General features: G+C 39.0%; 1 protein-coding gene across 7 annotated transcripts in view; it reads left to right on the forward strand.

Moving 5' to 3' along the window:
• The window catches only part of B3GNTL1 (UDP-GlcNAc:betaGal beta-1,3-N-acetylglucosaminyltransferase like 1), a 147,640-nt gene that overhangs the window by 67,874 nt on the left and 60,156 nt on the right, over positions 1-19,610 (forward strand). For all 7 annotated transcript variants that reach the window (XR_011166154.1, XR_011166155.1, XM_069076626.1 and 4 more), the window contains one exon: positions 8,750-8,874. Coding sequence is in view for 5 of the 7 variants with exons in the window: in XM_069076626.1 (XP_068932727.1) it covers positions 8,750-8,874 (125 nt within the window). In the remaining 2 variants the exon portion in view is untranslated. The remainder of the gene's footprint in view (positions 1-8,749; positions 8,875-19,610) is intronic.

Consider the following 19,610-nt stretch of genomic DNA (forward strand, 5'->3'; position numbering starts at 1 on the left):
ATATATATATATATATATATATATATATATATATATATATATATATACATTCCCTTCAACTGTCCTCATACTGAGAAAAGTCTCATGAGTTACAAATACTGTTTTTCCATGTAGGAATGTAAGTAGTTCAACTTTAATAAGTTCCTTATGATTTCTCTATCCATTTTACCTTTTCATGCTTCTCTTGCTTCTTATATTTGAAAGTCAAATTTTCTGTTCAGCTCTGGTGTTTTCATCAAGAATGCTTGAGAGTGGCAGAGCCAAGATGGTGACATATAAGGAGGAAAAAACCACCTCAAATACCTAAAAAAATATGACTCTAAACAAACTTTAGAGCTACAGAACCCAAAAAGTGACAGAGAGAAACAAATCTCCTACTAAAGGCAGCCCAGAAGGCAGACAGGAAGGATTCATCAAAGAGCGCTAGGAGCAGATCCCAGCCCTGCATGATCCCATGATTTTAGGCCCAGGGAGGCCACGACCAGCCACAGCTGTAGCAACTTTGGGAGAGTGAATCACCAGCAGCTGTGTCGGTCTCTAGAATTATCAAAGCATAAATGCCAAAGACAAAGTGAGAGGACAGTGTGGACTTTAGAAACAGGAGGTTCAGGAGTGCAGTCTGGCCTCTGCCCCCCAAGGGAGAAGTGGCTGAGGCACGGCGGCCAATGTAGCTGCCACCACGTGTCTGCTTCAGAGCTCCTGGCCTATAGATTGTAGGGGGACGAAGCCACCATTCTGAGGGGTAAAACTCTTGTTTTAACCTCCTTAGATCTGGATCACAGTCCTGGGTGGAGGTCCTGGAGTGTGTTTAGGTGCCAGAGCCTGTAGAGGCTTCAGAGAGGAAAGCCAACTAATAGCTCCAGCACCTGTGAAAACCCCAGTGTTTTGGGACAAAGCACTCCACTCTGGAAGCAGAGTTCTACTGTGGCATAAAGCTCAAAAATATAGTAATTGAGAGGCAACATGAGCAAGCAAAGGTAGAAAAGCAAGCACAGCAATCCAACTTTGGATTCCTTTTTTGGGGACAAAAGGGATCAAAGCACGGAGCAGGAAGAAGACAGTAAAGTCAGAACTCCTGCACCAAAAGCTTCCAAGAAAAATATGAACTTTTTACAGGCCATAGAGGATCTTAAGAAGAAAAACAAATATGAGAAGTGGAGGAAAAATTGGGAAAAGAAATGAGAATGATGCAAGAAAAGCATGAAAAGCAAGTCAACAACCTGACTGAAGAAAATAACACCTGAAAAAATAAACTAACTCAAATGGCAAAAGAGGCTCAAAAAGGGGCGTCTAGGTAGCAAGGTGAGTAGAATGCTGGCCCTGGAGTCAGGAGGACCTGAGTTCGGATCTGGCCTCAGACACTTAACACACACAAACAACAAACCTAGCTGTGTGACCTAGGGCAAGTTACTCAAACCCAACTGTCCTCCAAAAAGCAAAAAAAAAAAAAAAGAGGCTCAAAAAGCCAATGAGGAAAGAATGCCTTAAAAAGCCAAATTTGCCACACGGAAAAAGAATCTCAAAAGCTCACTGAAGAGAATCATTCCTTCAGAATTAGGGGAAAATATGGTTCTTCAATGAAATAGTTATTTTCTAATTTCTCCTGAAATATTTAATACTCAGTTTTGCTGGGTAGGTGATTCTTGGTTTTAATCCTAGCTCTTTTGACCTCCAGAATATCATATTCCAAGCCCTTCATTCCCTTGATGTAGAAGCTGCTAGATCTTTTGTTATGCTAATTGTTTTCCCATAAAACTCAAATTGTTTCTTTGTGGCTGCTCCGGGGCACTTTTCCTTGAGAATTTCTTGAAAGATGATTTCCATGCTCTTGTTTTTTTTTTTGAGCATGTCTTTCAGGTAGTCCAATACTTTTAAAATTACCTCTCCTAGATCTGCTTTCCAGCTCAGTGGTTTTTCCAGTGAGATATTTTCACATTGCCTTCTATTTTTTTTATTTGTTTGCATATGTTTTATAGTTTTTTGATTTCTTATAGTCTTTCATTTCCATTTGCTCCAATCTAATTTTGAAGCAGTTATTTTCTTCAGTAAGTTTTTGAAATTCCTTTTCCATCTGGCCATATTGACTTTCTAAAGCATTCTTCTCCTCATTGGCTTTTTTTTTTTTTTGAAGTTTAATCTGTATTATTTTTTTTTCCAAATGCTTTATTAACTTCTGATTTACATCATTCATTTCCACCAGATTTTGAGTTACAAATTTTCTCCTTGTTTTCCCCCTACCCACTGCCCCAAAATAGCAGTCCCACAGGATATCCCCTCCTCCAATCTGCTGTCTCCCATATTTTCTCCCATACCTCCTTTGAATTTTCCAGCGGATCTCTATGCCCCAGTGCCTATATATCTTCTTTTCCAATTACATGTAAAATAGTATTAATAATAGTATATACATATTTAAATATTTGGTTTTAAAACTTTGAATTCCAGATTCATTCCCTTCCTCCCTTGTCATCCACCCTTACTGGGAAGATAAGCAGTTCAGTATAGGTTGTACATGTGTGGCTAATGCAAAACAATAACATAGTAGATATATTGTAAAAGACTGACTATATTTCCCTCCCTCCTATTCCACCTCCCACTTGTTCTATTCTCTGCTTTGATCCTGTCCCTTTTCAAAAGTGGGTACTTCCAACTTCCCTCCTGCCCAGCCTGCCCTCCCTTCCATCATCCCCTTTCATCCCCTTCCCCCCCTACTCTCCTGGAGGGTGAGATGCCCTATTTAGTGTGTATTTCATTCCCTCCTCAAGCCAAATTCAATGGGAATAAGGTATGACCTTTTTGCCTTCCTATTCTTCCCCTCCATTGCAACCATTTCCCCTTGCCTCTTCTATATGAGATAGTTTACCCTATTCTGTCTCTCCCCATCTCCTCTCATTATGTTCTTCTCTCACCTCTTAATTTCACCTTTTAAGTATCATTCCTTCCAGTTAAATTGGTCCTGTGCCCTCTATCTATGTATACCTGTAAACATATATACACACATTCACATATGTATTCATATGCCCGTATGCCCTCATATATAGACATATATATTCCCTTTAACTACTGAGAAAAGTTTCATAAGTTACAATTATTGTTTTTCCATGTAGGAATGTTAATAGCTCAATTTTGATAAGTTCCTTATGATTTCTTTTCCCTGTTTACCTCCTCATGCTTCTCTTGCTTCTTGTATCTGAATGTCAAACTTTCTATTCAACTGGTTTTTTTCAGCAAGAATGCTTAAAAGTCCTCTATTCCATTGATTTACCATATTTTCCCCTGAAACATGATACTCAGTTTTGCTGGGTAGGTGACTCTTGGTTTTAATCCCAGCTCCTTTGCCCTCTGGAATATCACATTCCAAGCCCTTCGATCCCTCAGGGTAGAAGCTGCTAGATCCTGGGTTATCCTGATTGTGTTTCCACAATATTCAAATTGTTTCTTCCTGGCTGCTTGTAATATTCTCTCCTTAATCTGGGAATCCCGGAACCTGGCTATAATATTCCTAAGAGTCTTCTTTTGGGGATCTTTTTCAGGAGGTGAATGGTAGATTCTTTCAACCTCTATTTTGCCCTCTGGTTCTAAAACATCAGGGCAGTTTTCTTTGAGAACTTCCTGGAGGATGATTTCTAGGTTCTTACTTTGATCATGGCTTTCAGGTAGTCCAATAATTTTTAAATTCTCTCTCCTGGATCTATTTTCCAGGTCAGTGGTTTTTCCCATGAGATATTTCACATTGCCTTCTATTCTTTCATTTGTTTGTATCTGTTTAACAGCATCTTGATTTCTCATCAAGTCATTAGCTTCCATTTGCTCCAATCTAATTCTGAAGCAATGATTCTCCTCAGTGAGCTTTTGAGATTCTTTTTCCATCTGCCAAATCTGCCCAATTCAGCTTTTTAAGGCATTCTTCTCCTCAGTGTCTTTTTGAGCCTCTTTTGCCATTTGAGTCAGTCTGTTTTTTAAGGTATTATTTTCCTCAGTCAGGCTGTTAACTCTCATTTCATAATTTTCTTGCATTGTTCTCATTTCTCTTCCCAATTTTTCCTCCACTTCTCTTATCTGCTTCTTAAGGTCCTCTATGGCCTGTAATCAGCTCATATTTTCCTTTGGAGCTTTTGGTGTAGGAGTTCTCACTTCACTGTCTTCCTCCTGTTCCACGCTTTGCTCCTTTTTGTTCCCAAAATAGGAGTCTAATGTTGGAATCTTCTGTCTGCTTTGTTTTCTTTGTCTGGTCGTGTCGCCCCTCAGTCACTTGACTCCTGGGCTTTTTGCCACAGTAGGACTCTGCCACCAGACAGGGGAGCTTTCTTCCCAAACACTGGGGTTTTATCAGCTGCTGGAGGTATTAGATGGGTGCCCTGTCTGAGGTCTCCACACGCTCAGGCAAGCTGGACACACACCCCAGGACCTCCAGCCTAGACTGCAATCCAGATCCAAGCAGGTTAAAGCAAGAGTGATTACCCCTCAGAGTGGTGCTTGGCCCCCTACACTCTGTAGGCCAGGAGCTGAAGCTGCCACATGGTGCTGCCTGGTTGTGCCAGGTGGCTCAGGGGCTTTTTGCCCCAGGGGCAAAAGCCATCCACTCCCTCTTACTGGGTCCCAAAGTCCAGACTGCACTGACCTCTCACTTTGTCCTTTGCATCTATGTGTTGATAAATCTGGAAACGGCCATAGCTGCTGCTGATCTGGAGTCCCTCTGGCTGGTGACTGGTCAGGCTTGCCCTGGGGCTAAAGTCTCTGCGTGGAGCTGGGCTTGGCTCCGAGAGCGTTGCGCTGGCCGATTCCTACCAGCCTGCTGGGCTGTCCTCAGTGGGAGATTAGCTTCTCTGTGTCATTTTGTGGCTTCTGCAGCTCCAAAGTTTGTTTATAGTCCCCTTTTTACATGGATTGGGGAAGGTGGAAGCCAGAGTCACACGGAGGTCCTACTTCTCCGTCATCTTCTCCTTATTGGCTTTTTGACCTCTTTTGCCATTTTAGTTAGAATATTTTTAAGGTGTTATTTTCTTCTGTATATTTTGGGGTCACCTTTAGCAGGCAGTTGACTCCTTTTTCATGATTTTCTTACATCATTCTTATTTCTCTTCCCAATTTTTCCTTTATTTCTCTTACTTGATTTTTGAGATTCTTGAGCTCCTCCATGTCCTGTGACCAAATCATATTTTTCTTAGATGCTTTTGATGCAGAAGTTTTAACTTTGTCATCTTCTTGTTCTACATTTTGATATTTATCACCAAAAATGATTTTGTAGTTTGATTTTGCTTCCTCTGCTCATCTTGCCAATCAATTACTGGAATTTTGAGCTCTTTGCCATGGTAGAACTTTTCTTCCAGAGTAAATAGTGCTGTGTCCCTAATTTCTGGAGTTTTGCACAGCTGTTGTCAAAAAGCTGTTGTATCTTCTTCTGTGCACCTGACTCAGAACTGTGAGGAAGACTGCCTCTCCATGGCCTCAACATCACTGGCAGCTCTGGTGGTTTCCAGACTTGTCAAACCATAAACTCCAAAAAGAAAGTAAAAGGTCAATGGGGGAATACCGTTGGAATTGGGTGAGAGAAGAGCTAGGTCTGGCCCCTGCCCGAGGGCGGGGAGGAAAGGGGGGGGGGGGGGTGTTGGTGTGGAGATGGCGTGGAGATGCCACATTATCATTCCTTTTCCCAGGACTGTCACCCAACACTACGACCCAGATCCAAGAAGGGCAAAACAAGAGAATTATGTCTCAGTGACAGCATACAGATTCCTGAAAATGCCCTTTGGTCGGACACTTGGTCCCCCCACAATTAATAAGTCAGGCACTCTGGAAGCAATTGCTGAAGGAGAAGCTGCAGCCACTACCATCTCCACACCAACACCCCCCCCCCTTTCCTCCCCGCCCTCGGGCAGGGGCCAGACCTAGCTCTTCTCTCACCCAATTCCAACGGTATTCCCCCATTGACCTTTTACTTTCTTTTTGGAGTTTATGGTTTGACAAGTCTGGAAACCACTAGAGCTGCCAGTGATTCACTCTCCTTTAGTCTGCTCCAGCTGTCTTGCATTGTAGGTCTGTGCTGGCGCAGCCCATGTGGGAATGTGCTCTGCTCCCAGCTCAGTATAATAGATCCTTCTTGTTGGCCTACCAGGCTACCTTTAGCAGGAGCTTTGTTTCTCTGTCACTTTGTGGGTTCTGTAGCTCTAAAATTTGTTTAGAGTCATTTTTTTTATAGGTATTGGAGGTGGTTGGAGTGGGACCTGAAGCAAGTCCCTTCTTTTACTCCACCATCTTGGCTGCTCCCTCTGGTTGTATTATGTTGAAGACTTCTTTCTCCATCATTACTTTTTCTTGTGTGTGTGTGTGTGTGTGTGTGTGTGTGTGTGTGTTTATTTGGGGTTAAGTAACTTGCTCAAGGTTACATGGCCAGTTATTTCTGGGTGTGGTGCTAAGTATCTGAGCCTGGATTCGATCCCCAGGTCATCCCAACACTGGGGCCGGTGCTCTTACTTGCTGAGCCACCTGGCCGCCCCTAAGCAATTGGGGTTAAGTAACTTGACCGAGGTTACATGGCCAGGTGTTTCTGGGTGGGTGCTAAGTGTCTGAGCCTGGATTCGATCCCCAGGTCATCCTGACACTGGAGCCGGTGCTCTTACTCACTGTGCTACCTGGCCGCCCCTCTTGTGTCTTTTAGAAAGAAATCTCTTAATGACCTTTCTGAAATTTTATTACTGTTATTTGGGATGCTGGAAAACAAATAATTTGTTAGAACTGTTTTTGTCTTTCTAAGAAAACTTCAAATACTTTTTATTGAACATTTGTGTCCTCCTTCTTTACTCCCCCCCCCCCCCCAGCCATCAGTGGTTAAGCTCAGGTTTGCAGGATAAGTCACCTGGGGTTGAATTTTGAGCTCCTTGGTTCTTTGAAATACATAGTTCCATCTCCTCCTATGGTTTCTTTTGCATGCAGAATAATCTTGTGTTATTTAAATCCCCTTTCTTGAGGTCACTTGGGGAATTTGTTATTTGTTATTGTTATGTTAAATTTAACTACAGGATGTCTAGGAGTTTGCAGGTTTTCCTCCCCTGGGAGCTCAATGGATTCTTTTGATTAGCATTTAGTTTTCTGGGTTCAGAAGTTCTGGGAAACTTTCTTATGTTAGGGTGTTCAAATTTTTTGACTTGTGATTTTCTGGGAGACCTATAATCTTTCCTTCAAGATCAACATGATTTCTTGCATGGATATCACATTTTCTTTCAATATTATTGCTTTTTTGTTTTCTTCTACTAGTTTGTCTTTCACATCTATGCATTTACATTTGTAATCAATTCTCTTCTGTCATTTCTCTCTGATGGTGAATAATTGATTATTGTTATTGATGGATTACCCATTAGACAATTCAAAATGCAGTCAGTTATGGTCCTATGAGCTTTTACCTCAAACAGCAAGTTTCACTAATCACTGCTTGGGGAAAAATTTACCAGGGCTTACCATCTATAGCGCCAGTGTAATATTTACAGCATTCACGATCATGATAAAGACCGTGACTATAAGTATTGCATGATGTTTGATTGCAGAATATGCCAGATTCTCCAGATAGAGGACAGAACTGAAACATTTATTTAGACACCAGAAAACCGAATCCCAAAATCAGTGAGCTGATTCCATCATAGTTCCAAAGATATTCAGAAGCTGTAATAACACCAAGAGCCACAGCATTCTTCAGCTTTCCCACAAACCAATACAAGATCAATATTTGCTCACAAACCTCTCTGTCTCCTTAATGAGTCTCTCCCCATCATCTGGCTAGCTCTGACCAGCTTCCTGTGAGCTTTGCTTCCCTTCAGCAAACTCATTCTACCACAGGCTCTATGTGATTACATCAGCCTATTAGGGTTAGAGTTTACTTTCAAAGCAGGGGAGGTCTTCAAACGCCCCCCTAGGTCCATTAAGGGGCAGGAAAGTTCTTTAAATTCAAACTTGACTCTCTTGGACTTAGCACAGTCCTCAACTTCCTAACCTGTCATGTTTTTGTGACCTAGGTGGTGTTTGGAAACATACCTTGTTGCAGGCATGTTCAGTTAGTAGTGTGTGTTTCTCACCAGGAGTGCCCTGTGCACTATTTGCCACAAGTCTGGCATTCTTGTGTCTCTTGGAGGAAGGGGTGGACTAAGGGGGAAGTGTTCACTTGTTCTTTATCCTTCAGTTACAAGCAAGACATGATTGTCTTCCGCAAATTTGGGAGTCTGTTAAAGAGGCACTAGATGGTTTGTCTTATAACTCAATCACCTGGAGCATGTTTTCTAGTTTAAGAGCAAAGTTATAGGCTTATTTTTAACGTATAACTAAACTGATAAAGCTATTGTGAGTAATTCTTAGTTATTCGGCTTGCATTGGTTTGGTTGAGAGTAACATTAGATTACATAGATTTAGAATTGAGAGGGATCTCAAAGGCCATGCTGTTCATGAACTCTGGCATCTTTGAAGGATTTAAAGAGAGATGGCAGAAAAGAAATATATAAGATAAAGAGATATAGAATGGTTGCAATCTACAGTTATCTATAGCATAACTAGTTCATGATAAATATTAGAAAAAGAAATGTGACTTGGAACTTTTTTAAAACAAATATAAGCATCTGTGATTAAAATGGGAAAAAAATTATGTATTCCTTGAATTTTGGTATTACTTGTAATCCATACTTGGAACAATCAAATAGTACAAATTTCTCCACTCTAGACTTTAGATGGAAGTATTGAAAATTGTCAGTGACTTTTCTCTCTATTATAGGGTGTGCCTGAGGACTTGTTATTCTTTTATCATCATCTCCGAAAGGGTGGTGGAGTCTTTCTGGTTGAACAATGTCTTCTCCTCTATCGATACCATCCATATGCAGCAACACACTCAGTCCTAGAGTAAGTAAATTATCTATGTGTGATTAGATGAAAATTAGGAACAAATTTAGGGACCTAAATATATCTAGCAACTCTGTTGGAGAGGTGCCCAGAATTTTAGCTTTTATTGGTAGCTTTAAATATGGTACCCAAATTCAATAACCAGAAATACTTGGTATAATTTTGCCTAATAGCCACAAATTACTCTATTTGAATTGGTTTTTTTGTAGTCCCTTTTTTGTCATTTTCAAACCATATACTTCTTTTATAAAATATGTAAATTCATTGTAATTTTGACAGGGATTTGTTATGTGCCTTTTCTAATTTCCATTTAAGACCTTTTAGACTGTGAAAATCCCTATGTCTCTAAGATCTCTTTAGGCTCTAATTGCTATGCTTCTATGATTCCAGTTCCTGACAGATTATTAAATCTTTGGGTTTTGGTTTTGAAAAATTAGAATTTCTGGGGATCCTTGGGAATTCCTGAAACTCTAAGTTATTTTTATAACATTTTACTTGTTTTTAAATAAGTGACTATAATAATACAAAATTTTTTGTGATAGATTTATGCTAAGAGCTTCAGATGTTTTTTTATAATGAAAAGATGATAAACATGTATTATTATTAAATAATATATTAATTTGCAATGATTTAAAATATTTAGCAATAAGCTGACAGATTTCCTTCATTTTTCTTAAAATACTTTCATCATTCATCATCCTCTCTTTACTTATTTTGGAACTATAAAAATTAATAAAGAATATTAAGCTTAGTAGTATTTACAAAGGACATCAGCCTATATCTTATATTTAAACACTGGAAAATGTCAGTGAACATTATTGAGTAGAATTCAAATAATGTAACATATCTTCAGATATATACTAACAAAATTGACAGCATTATGTAGAATCACATATTGAAATTGCCAATTCAAGGATTTATTTTGCTTCCAAAATGTGTTATTTCTTGGAACACCCTTTGTAGAATTTATATATTGTATACTATGCATATAAACTTAATAATATTTGCTTTATTTGCAAGGATGACTCACTATTGGCAGTGGATTGGGACACAAACATAACCTGTAACAACATGACAACATTTATAAGCGAGGCAGACTGATTATATTGTGATTGCTTCTCTCCTATGTATTCCTGTCCTGGTTCCTAGAAATGAGTACCATAGCCTTCTATTCCATGTATTACCTGCTTTTGCTTTTGACTTGACATTAATGTATTCCTTTGAATCTGTTAACCTTTAATTCTTACAAGAAAATCACAATGTTTTTTTCAATTTGTTTATTGATTTTGCTCAGGATTTTAGTTGTTCCCTGAAAAACTATGGTATCCAAGAAGGAAAGTCCTGGATAGAGAATCTCTTCAGTGAATCCACATAAATGTAAAGGGTATCCAACTATATCCTAGATAAGCCCTAAGTCCTCTCCCAAGCTGTACTTAGGCTTGATGGTTGGGTCAGTAAGGGAGTGACTGCTACCTTAAGATTCAGAAAGAGTACCCAGTCCTAAATTTCCTGAGCCCCTAGCAATTCATTCTTATTTAATCAGTCATTACTAAGATGGCAAAGTAAAAACAGCAAAATATTATCCCCCATAAACTTGGAACACACTCACCAAGAAATATTCATTGTCCATGAGAAAAGTAGGTTTAGAGTACAGTGTTAGTGAGGATCATGTGATGAATAGGACAAGGGCAACTCATAACTCTTGGTATTGCAGAGTCCAGAGGACCAGACTTTCTGCCTTTCTTTCTTCATTTAATTCTTATGCAGCTCCCTCTGAAGTTTAGCATCTCTTCTGGGTAGGTTGTTCAAGTACAGGGCTACTCTCTTCAACTTTCGTTACCGAATGTCCTTTATCACAGTGGCAAACACCTTTACCAACCCACCTCTCCTGATTTTTATACCTGCTCTGATATTTGTGATCACAGCATTGTTGAACAAGGTAATCTCTTGTATATCATTTGAGGAATCTTCAATGATTTTGATATGTGGTTGGTTGATTTTGTTGGAAGATATAAATACAAAATGTGGCATTTTGCTTTACTAGATTAAATGCTTATGAAAAAATAATCAATGAACAGTGAGCAAAGTAGGATCTCTTATTCTCTGCATCTTTCAGTCAATTGTGTGGTAGAAAAGATGGCACACTGTGAAAACCTGTATGTTATTTCAATACATGTGGAGATAATTCTCATTTAAAAAAATTATAGCTGGCCATTATAGGTTGGTAATTATAGACAATTTTTTTTTAAAGCAATTGGGGTTAAGTAACTTGCTCAAGGTTACGTGGCCAGTTATTTCTGGGTGTGGTGCTAAGTATCTGAGCCTAGATTCGATCCCCAGGTTATCCTGACACTGGGGCTGGTGCTCTTACTCGCTGAGCCACCTGGCCGCCCCTAAGCAATTGGGGTGAAGTAACTTGATCGAGGTTACACAGCCAGGTGTTTCTGGGTGGGTGCTAAGTGTCTGAGCCCGGATTCGATCCCCAGGTCATCCCGACACTGGGGCCGGTGCTCTTACTCGCTGTGCTACCTGGACATTTTCATGGTCAACTTTTTAGGTATTAATAAGGATTGATAATTCTTCCACACTTTTGATACCTTCCCCTCTTTAAAATGCTTTGTCAGTCCTTCAATGCACTCACTCAGAATTGTATTGTTTCTAGTATGGCATCCCTCCACCTATAGTTGGCCTAATTTGACTGATTCCCATCTTTATTCTCTCTGTCATTCTCTCTGTCATTCCTGAATCCTCTTTAAAATTATCCTGGACTAAGTATGTCAGGGTTACTGCCCTTAATGGGGAAAGTTTGTTATAATTGTCTTTATGGAGCCTTTCAATTTTTATTGTTTTTATCCTTCCATTTATAATTCTTTTTTAAAATTTTTTTTATTAATTTGTTTACTTTTAGTTTATAAGATTCATAACCACAACTCCTTGAGTTTCAAATTTCTCTCCCTCCCCCCCAAGTCAGTATACAATCAAGTATAGTATCTGCAGATACTTTCACATTAGGCATTAGGTTATAAAGAAGGATTGTAACAAATGGAATGAAGAATAGGAAAGAAGAAACAAAACCAAATGAGAAGACGAAAAAGGGCAGGTAGTTTGTTTCAATCTAGGTTCAGTCGCAGTTCTTTCTCTGGATGTAAACATCTCTCTCCATCATGAGTCTTTTGGGTTTGACTTCTGTCTCTGGATTGCTGAGAAGAGTCCAGTTTATCAAAGTTGGTCATCACACATATGTTGTGTCAGTAATTGTGTAAAAATTCCTCATGGCTCTATTCTTCTCACTCAGCATCAGTTCGTATAAGCCTCTCCAGGTAAATATGAAGGCCATCTGCTCCTCATTTCTTATTGCACAATAGTATTCCATAAAATACATATACCACAACTTGAGCACCCCTTTAATTTCCAATTCTTTGCTACCACAAAAAGAGCTACTATAAATATTGTTTTACATATGGGTCTTTTTCCCACATCGGTGATCTCTTTGGGACACAACCCTAGAAGTGATATTGCTGGGTCAAAGGGTATGAAATTATTTATAGCCCTTTGGGAATAATTCCAGATTCATTTCCAGAATGGTTAGATCAGTTCATAACTCTACGAGCAATCCATTAGTGTTCCAATTTGCCCACATCCTCTCCAGCATTTGTCATATTCCTGTTTTGTCATCTTAGCCAATCTGACTGGTGAGATGTAGTACTTCAGAGTTATTTTGATTTGAATTTCTCTAATCAATAGTGATTTAGAGCATTTCTTCATGTGCTTATAGATACCTTTAATTTCTTTCTCTGAAAGCTCTCTATTCATATCTTTGACGATATATCAATTGGGGAATGACTTGTATTCTTATAAATTTGGCTTAATTCTCTGTACATTTTAGAAATGAGTCCTTTTTTCAGAAACATAGGTTGTAAAAATTGTTTCCCAATTTCTCACCTCCCTCTTAATCTTGGTTACATTGGGTTTGTTTGTATAGAAGCTTTTCAATTTCATGTAATCAAAGTTATGCATTTTGTATTTTATAATGCTCTCTAATTCTTGTTTAGTCATAAAGTCTTTCCCTCTCCACAAATCTGACAGGTAAACTATTACTTGTTTTCCGAGATTGCTTACTGTATCAACCTTTATACCTAGATCATGCACCCATTTAGACTTGATTTTGGTATATGGTGTTAGATAATGGTCTGTGCCCAGTTTCTGCCATACTATATTCCAGTTTTCCCAGCAGTTTTTGTCAAATAGTGAATTCATATCCCAAAAACTGGGGTCTTTGGGTTTATCAAACAATAGATTACTATAGTCATTGACTGCTGAATCTTGTGTGCCTAATCTATTCCATTGATCCGCTACAATTTTCCTCAGCCAGTACCAAGTAGTTTTGATGACTGCTGCTTTCTAATACAGATTGAAGTCTGGTATAGCTAGTCCACCTTCCCTAGCATTTCTTTTCATTAATTCCTTTGATATTCTGGACTGTTTATTCTTCCAAATGAATTTTGTTACTATTTTTTCTAGCTCTATAAAGTAGTTTTTTGGTAAATTGATTGGTATGGCACTAAATATATAATTTAATTTAGGTAAAATTGTCATTTTTATTACATTAGCTCAACCCAGCCACGAGCAATTGATATTTTTCCAATTAGTTAGATCTGCCTTAATTTGTGTGAAGAGTGTTTTGTAGTCGTGATCATGTAGATCCTGGGTTTGTTTTGGCAGGTAGATTCCCAAATATTTTATAATGTCTACAGTAACTTTAAATGGGATTTCTCTTTCTATCTCTTGCTGTTGAATTTCATTGGAAATATATAGGAATGCCGAGGATTTATGTGGGTTTATTTTATATCCTGCAACTTTGCCAAATTTATTTATTGTCTCAAGTAGTTTTTTACTTGATTCTCTAGGATTCTCATCATCATATCATCTGCAAAGAGTGATAGATTGGTCTCTTCCTTGCCTAATTTGATTCCTTTGGTTTCTTTTTCTTTTCTAATTGCTACTGCTAACATTTCTAGTACCAGATTGAATAAGAGGGGTGATAGTGGACACCCTTGTTTCACTCCTGATCTTATGGGAAATGCTTCTAGCTTATCCCCATTACATATAATATTTGCTGATGTTTTTAAATAGATGCTACCTATTATTTTAAGGAAGGCTCCATTTATTCCTATACTTTCTAGTGTTTTCAATAGGAATGGATGACATATTTTGTCAAAAGCCTTTTCTGCATCTATTGAGACAATCATGTGGTTTCTGCTAGTTTTATTGTTGATATGATCACTTATACTGAAGGTTTTCCTAATATTAAACCATCCTTGCATTCCTGGAATAAATCCTACCTGATCAAAGTGTAATTACTCTTGAGATAAGTTGCTGTAGTCTTTTTGCTAATATTTTATTTAAAATTTTTGCATCTATATTCATGAGGGAGATTGGTCTATAATTTTCTTTCTCTGTTTATCTCTTCCTGATTTAGGTATCAATACCATATTTGTGTCATAAAAAGAATTTGTTAGGACTTCTTCACTAATTTTCCCAAATAGTTTGTAGAGTATTGGAATCAATTATTCTTTAAATGTTTGATAGAATTCACTAGAAATCCATCTGGCCCTGGAGATTTTTTCCTAGGAAGTTGACTGATGGCCTGTTCAATTTCTTTTTCTGAGATGGGGTTATTTAAGTAATTTATTTCCTCTTCAGTGAATCTGGGCAACTTGTATTTTTGTAAATATTCATTCATTTCCCTAAGATTGTCAAATTTATGTGCATACAATTGGGAAAAATAATTCCTAATTATTGTTTTGATTTCCTCTTAATTGGAGGTAGATTCACCCTTTTCATTTTTAATACTCATAATTTGGTTTTCTTCTTTCTTATTTTTTATCATATTGACTAAGGATCTATCAATTTTATTGTTTTTTTCATAAAACCAGCTCTTAGTTTTATTTATTAATTCAATAGTTTTCTTAATTTCAATTTTATTAATCTCTCCTTTGGTTTTCAATATTTCTAATTTATTATTTAATTGGGGATTTTGAATTTGTTCTTTTTCTAGGTTTTTCAATTGCATGCCTAATTCATTGACCTCCCTTTTCTCTAATTTAATCATGTATGCACACAGGGATATAAAACTTACCCTAAGAACTGCCTTTAATGCACCTCACAAATTTTGGTATTTTGTCTCATTATTATCATTCTCTTGAATGAAATTACTGATTGTTTCTATAATTTCTTGTTTGACCCCCTCGTTCTTTAGGATTAAATTGTTTAATTTCCAATTAGTTTTTAGTCTGTCTTTCCATGGCCCTTTACTGCATATACTTTTTATTGCATCACGATCTGAGAAGGATTCATTTAATATTTCTGCCTTACTGCACAGAATTGAGAGGCTTTTATGCCCTAGAACATGGTTGACTTTTGAGTATGTGCCATGAACTGCTGAGAAGAAAGTATATTCCTTTTTATCCCCATTCAGTTTTCTCCAGAGATCTATCATACCTACCCTCTCTAAAATTCTGTTCACCTTCTTAACTTCTCTCTTCTTTATTTTGAGGTTGGATTTATCAAGTTCAGAGAGGGGGAGATTAAGGTCTCCCACTAGTTTTGCTATTTCTTCCTCTAATTCCTTTACCTTCTCCTCTAGGAATTTGGATGCTATATCACTTGGTGCTTATATGTTAAGTAATGTTATTGCTTCATTCTCTATGGTGCCTTTTAGCAGGATATAGTTTCCTTCCTTATATCTTTTAATTAGATCAATTTTTGCTTTTGCTTTATCTGAGATAAGGATTGCTACCCCTGCTTTTTTTACTTTAGCTGAGACATGATATTTTTTACTCCAGCCTTTTACCTTTACCCTGTGTGTATCCCTCTGTTTCAGATGTGTTTCTTGTAAACAGCATATTGTGGGATTATGCTTTTTAATCCATTCTGCTATCTGCCTCTGTTTTATGGGAGAGTTCGTTCCATTCACATTTACAGTTATGATTATTATCTGTTTCTTTTCCTCCATCCTATTCCCTCCTTTGTTAATGCTTATATTGTTTCTCCCCTTCTCCCTTCCCCTTCTTAATAGTTTTCCTTTTGACCACCACCTCCCTCAGTATTCCCTTATAAGCTCCCCTCCCTTTTCCTCCCCTTCCCCCTTATTTCTTCCCTCCCTTCTAACTACCCCCCCCCTTTCGTAGCCATTTCCCCCTCCTACTGCCTGTAGGATATTTTTATACTTAATGAAGTATGTTATTTCTTCTTCACACCAAGGGTGACAGTAACAAATCTCATGCGAAGCTCCTCTCCCTCCCCTCTTTCCCTCTAATATGATATGATTTGTGTCTCTTCTCCATAGAGTCTTATGTTCAACTGGTTGTTATTCCCTCCTTGCACCAGAACCAATGATGGAAATCTCATATAATACTCATCTCCCTCCCATCTTTTCCTCTGCTATATTGTTTTTATGCCTCTTTGTGTGGCATAATTTACCCTTTTACACTTCATTCCTCTTCTTTCATTGCATTCCCTTTGTAGCCCTTGATAAGATTTTTTTTAATCGTCGTTTTGTGTATTTTATACTCATACCCTCTACTTGACTATAAACAGTTTGCTCTTATTAAACAACAGCATGTATGTGTGTGTTTTCCTTGTTTACCTTTCTATGTCACTCTTGCATCTCGTAATTGGAGGTTGAATTTTCCATTGAACTCTGGCTTTTTCATCAGGAAGGTCTGGAAATCTGTTACATTGTTAAATAACCATCTCTTTGCCTGGAAGAATATGCTCAGTCTCACTGGGTAGGTGATCCTTGGCTGTAACGTGAGCTCTTTTGTCTTCCAGAAAATTGTATTCCACTTCCTCCGATCTTTCAGTGTAGAGGCTGCCAAATCCTGTGTGATCCTCACTGTGGTTCCTCAATAACTGAATTGTTTCTTTCTGGCCACTTGGAGTATTTTCTCTTTTACCTGGTAGTTTTTGAGTTTGGCCACAACATTTTGAGGACTTTTCAGTTTGGGATCTCTTTCAGGAGGTATCTGGTGGATTCTCTCAATTTCTATTTTATGCTCAGGTTCTAGTATTTCAGGAAAATTTTCCTTAATGAGCTCTTGGAGAATGTTGTCCAGGCTTATTTTTTCATCATGATTTTCTGGTAAGGGATATGATTCTCAGATTATCTCTCCTGGATCTGTTTTCCAGGTCAGTTATTTTTCCATTGAGATATTTTACCTCTTTTTCTAATTTTTCATTCTTGTTGTTTTGTTTGACTCATTCTTGGTTCCTCATAGAGTTATTTATTTCAATTTGGTTGATTCTAGTTTTTAGCAAATCATTTTCCTTGGTTAGTTAATTTTTTGGAGCTCTTTTTCCATATCACACACTTTTCTTTTTAAGGAGCTGTTTTCTTCATTATAATGTTTTTCTAATTCTGCAGTTTTGATTTTAAAAGAATTATTCATTTTGTCTTCTATCTCTCTCATTTGGTCCTCAAAGTTCCTTTTGAGCTCATCTAGGAGAGCTTTCTGTGCTTGGGACCCGTTCCCTGTTGATGTTTCAGCTGTGGGTGTGGAGTCCACATTGTCTCCCTCTGTGTTTTGTTCCTCCCTCTGAGGATAGTAGGACTCCAGAGTCTTTGTAGTCTGCTTTCTACCCATTTTGAGGGAGGGCCCTAGCCATGTCCTTCCTTTAGGTTTCCCAAGCCTTAACTGTTGAGTGTTTTGCCTTGGGGCAATAGTTACAATGTTTTCAGGGTCAGAGGTGGGGGGTTGGAGCAGGCAGGGTTCGCTCTGCCATCCTGGTCCTTGGAGGTTCTGATAGGGGCTTTTTTTATTTTAAATTTCTGGGCTATGGTGTGGTAGTCCCAGGAATATTTGCTGTCCTAGACAGGGGCCCTGCATTTGGTTCTTACCTTGCTCTTTCCAGTCCCAGCCCTTTGGTGATAGGCCTGGTAGTGGCCCTTCTGGTTGGTGGGAGGACTTGCCCCCCAAGTTAATGAAGCCTCCTACTGGGCCTGCCTCTGCACAGCCACTGCCTTCTGGGCCTGCCTGTGCACCACCACTGCCTTCCAAGCCTACCTCTGTGCTGCCACTGCCTTCTGGGCCTGCCCCTGCCTCCATTTATAATTCTTAAACCCTCAGAATGACTCTGCTTATTTGAGTCTTTCATCAAGTTTTCTTTTAATTAATTTGCCTTCCACCAATTTAAAGAAGGTTTGATCAGTGATCCAAATAAGCACAGTCATTTTGAAAGGGTTTAAGAATTTCTGCTATCGAGGGGTCAGAGTCAAGATGGTGGAGTAGAAATACGACCTCCCTGTGGCTCCGACTACCACCTTCCCCAATCCATGTAAAAAGGGGACTCTAAACAAACTTTGGAGCTGCAGAACCCACAAAATGACACAGAGAAGCTAACCTCCCACTGAGGACAGCCCTGCAGGCTGACAGGAATTGTCCAGTGCAGTGCTCTGAGAGCCGAGCCCAGCTCCACACCGAGGCTTTAGCCCCCAGGCGGGCCTGACCAGTCCCGGCCAGAAGGACTCCAGATTGGCAGCAGCTGTGGCAGTTTCCAAATTTATCAACACATAGATGAGAAGGACAAAGTGAGAGGTCAGTGCAGTCTAGACTTTGGGACCCAGTAAGTGGGAGTACATGCCTTTTGCCCCCAGGGCAAGAAGCTGCTGAGACTCCGGCACAGCCAGCCAGCCCACATGGCAGCTTCAGCTCCTGGCCTTCAGAGTGTAGAGGGACCAAGCACCAGTCTGAGGGGTAATCGCTCTTGCTTTAACCTGCTTGGATCTGGATTGCAGTCTAGGCTGGAGGTCTTGGGGTGTGTGTCCAACTTGCCAGAGTGTGTGGAGACCTCAGAGAGGGCACCTATCTAATACCTCCGGCAGCTGAGAAAACCCCAGCGTTTGGGAAGAAAGCTCCCCTGTCTGGTGGCAGAGTCCTACTGTGGCAAAAAGCCCAGGGGTCAAGTGACTGAGGGGCGACACGACCAGGCAAAGAAAACAAAGCAGACAGAAGATTCCAACATTAGACTCCTATTTTGGGGACAAAAAGGAGCAAAGCGTGGAACAGGAGGAAGACAGTGAAGTGAGAACTCCTACACCAAAAGCTCCAAAGGAAAATATGAGCTGGTTACAGGCCATAGAGGACCTTAAGAAACAGATAAGAGAAGTGGAGGAAAAATTGGGAAGAGAAATGAGAACAATGCAAGAAAATTATGAAATGAGAGTCAACAGCCTGACTGAGGAAAATAATACCTTAAAAAACAGACTGACTCAAATGGCAAGAGGCTCAAAAAGACACTGAGGAGAAGAATGCCTTAAAAAGCCGAATTGGGCAGATTTGGCAGATGGAAAAAGAATCTCAAAAGCTCACTGAGGAGAATCATTGCTTCAGAATTAGATTGGAGCAAATGAAAGCTAATGACTTGATGAGAAATCAAGATGCTGTTAAACAGATACAAACAAATGAAAGAATAGAAGGCAATGTGAAATATCTCATGGGAAAAGCCACTGACCTGGAAAACAGAGCCAGGAGAGATAATTTAAAAATTATTGGACTACCTGAAAACCATGATCAAAGTAAGAACCTAGAAATCATCCTCCAGGAAGTTATCAAAAAAAATTGCCCTGATGTTTTAGAACCAGAGGACAAAATAGAGGTTGAAAGATCACCTCCTGAAAAAGATCCCAAAAAGAAAACCCCTAGGAATATTATAGCCAGGTTCTGGAATTCCCAGAT

This window comes from Petaurus breviceps, unplaced genomic scaffold (genome assembly GCF_028583685.1).
Source record: "Petaurus breviceps papuanus isolate PSGF00001 unplaced genomic scaffold, PetGlider_PUasm1.0 90925, whole genome shotgun sequence".
Classification (NCBI taxonomy): Eukaryota; Metazoa; Chordata; class Mammalia; order Diprotodontia; family Petauridae; genus Petaurus; species Petaurus breviceps.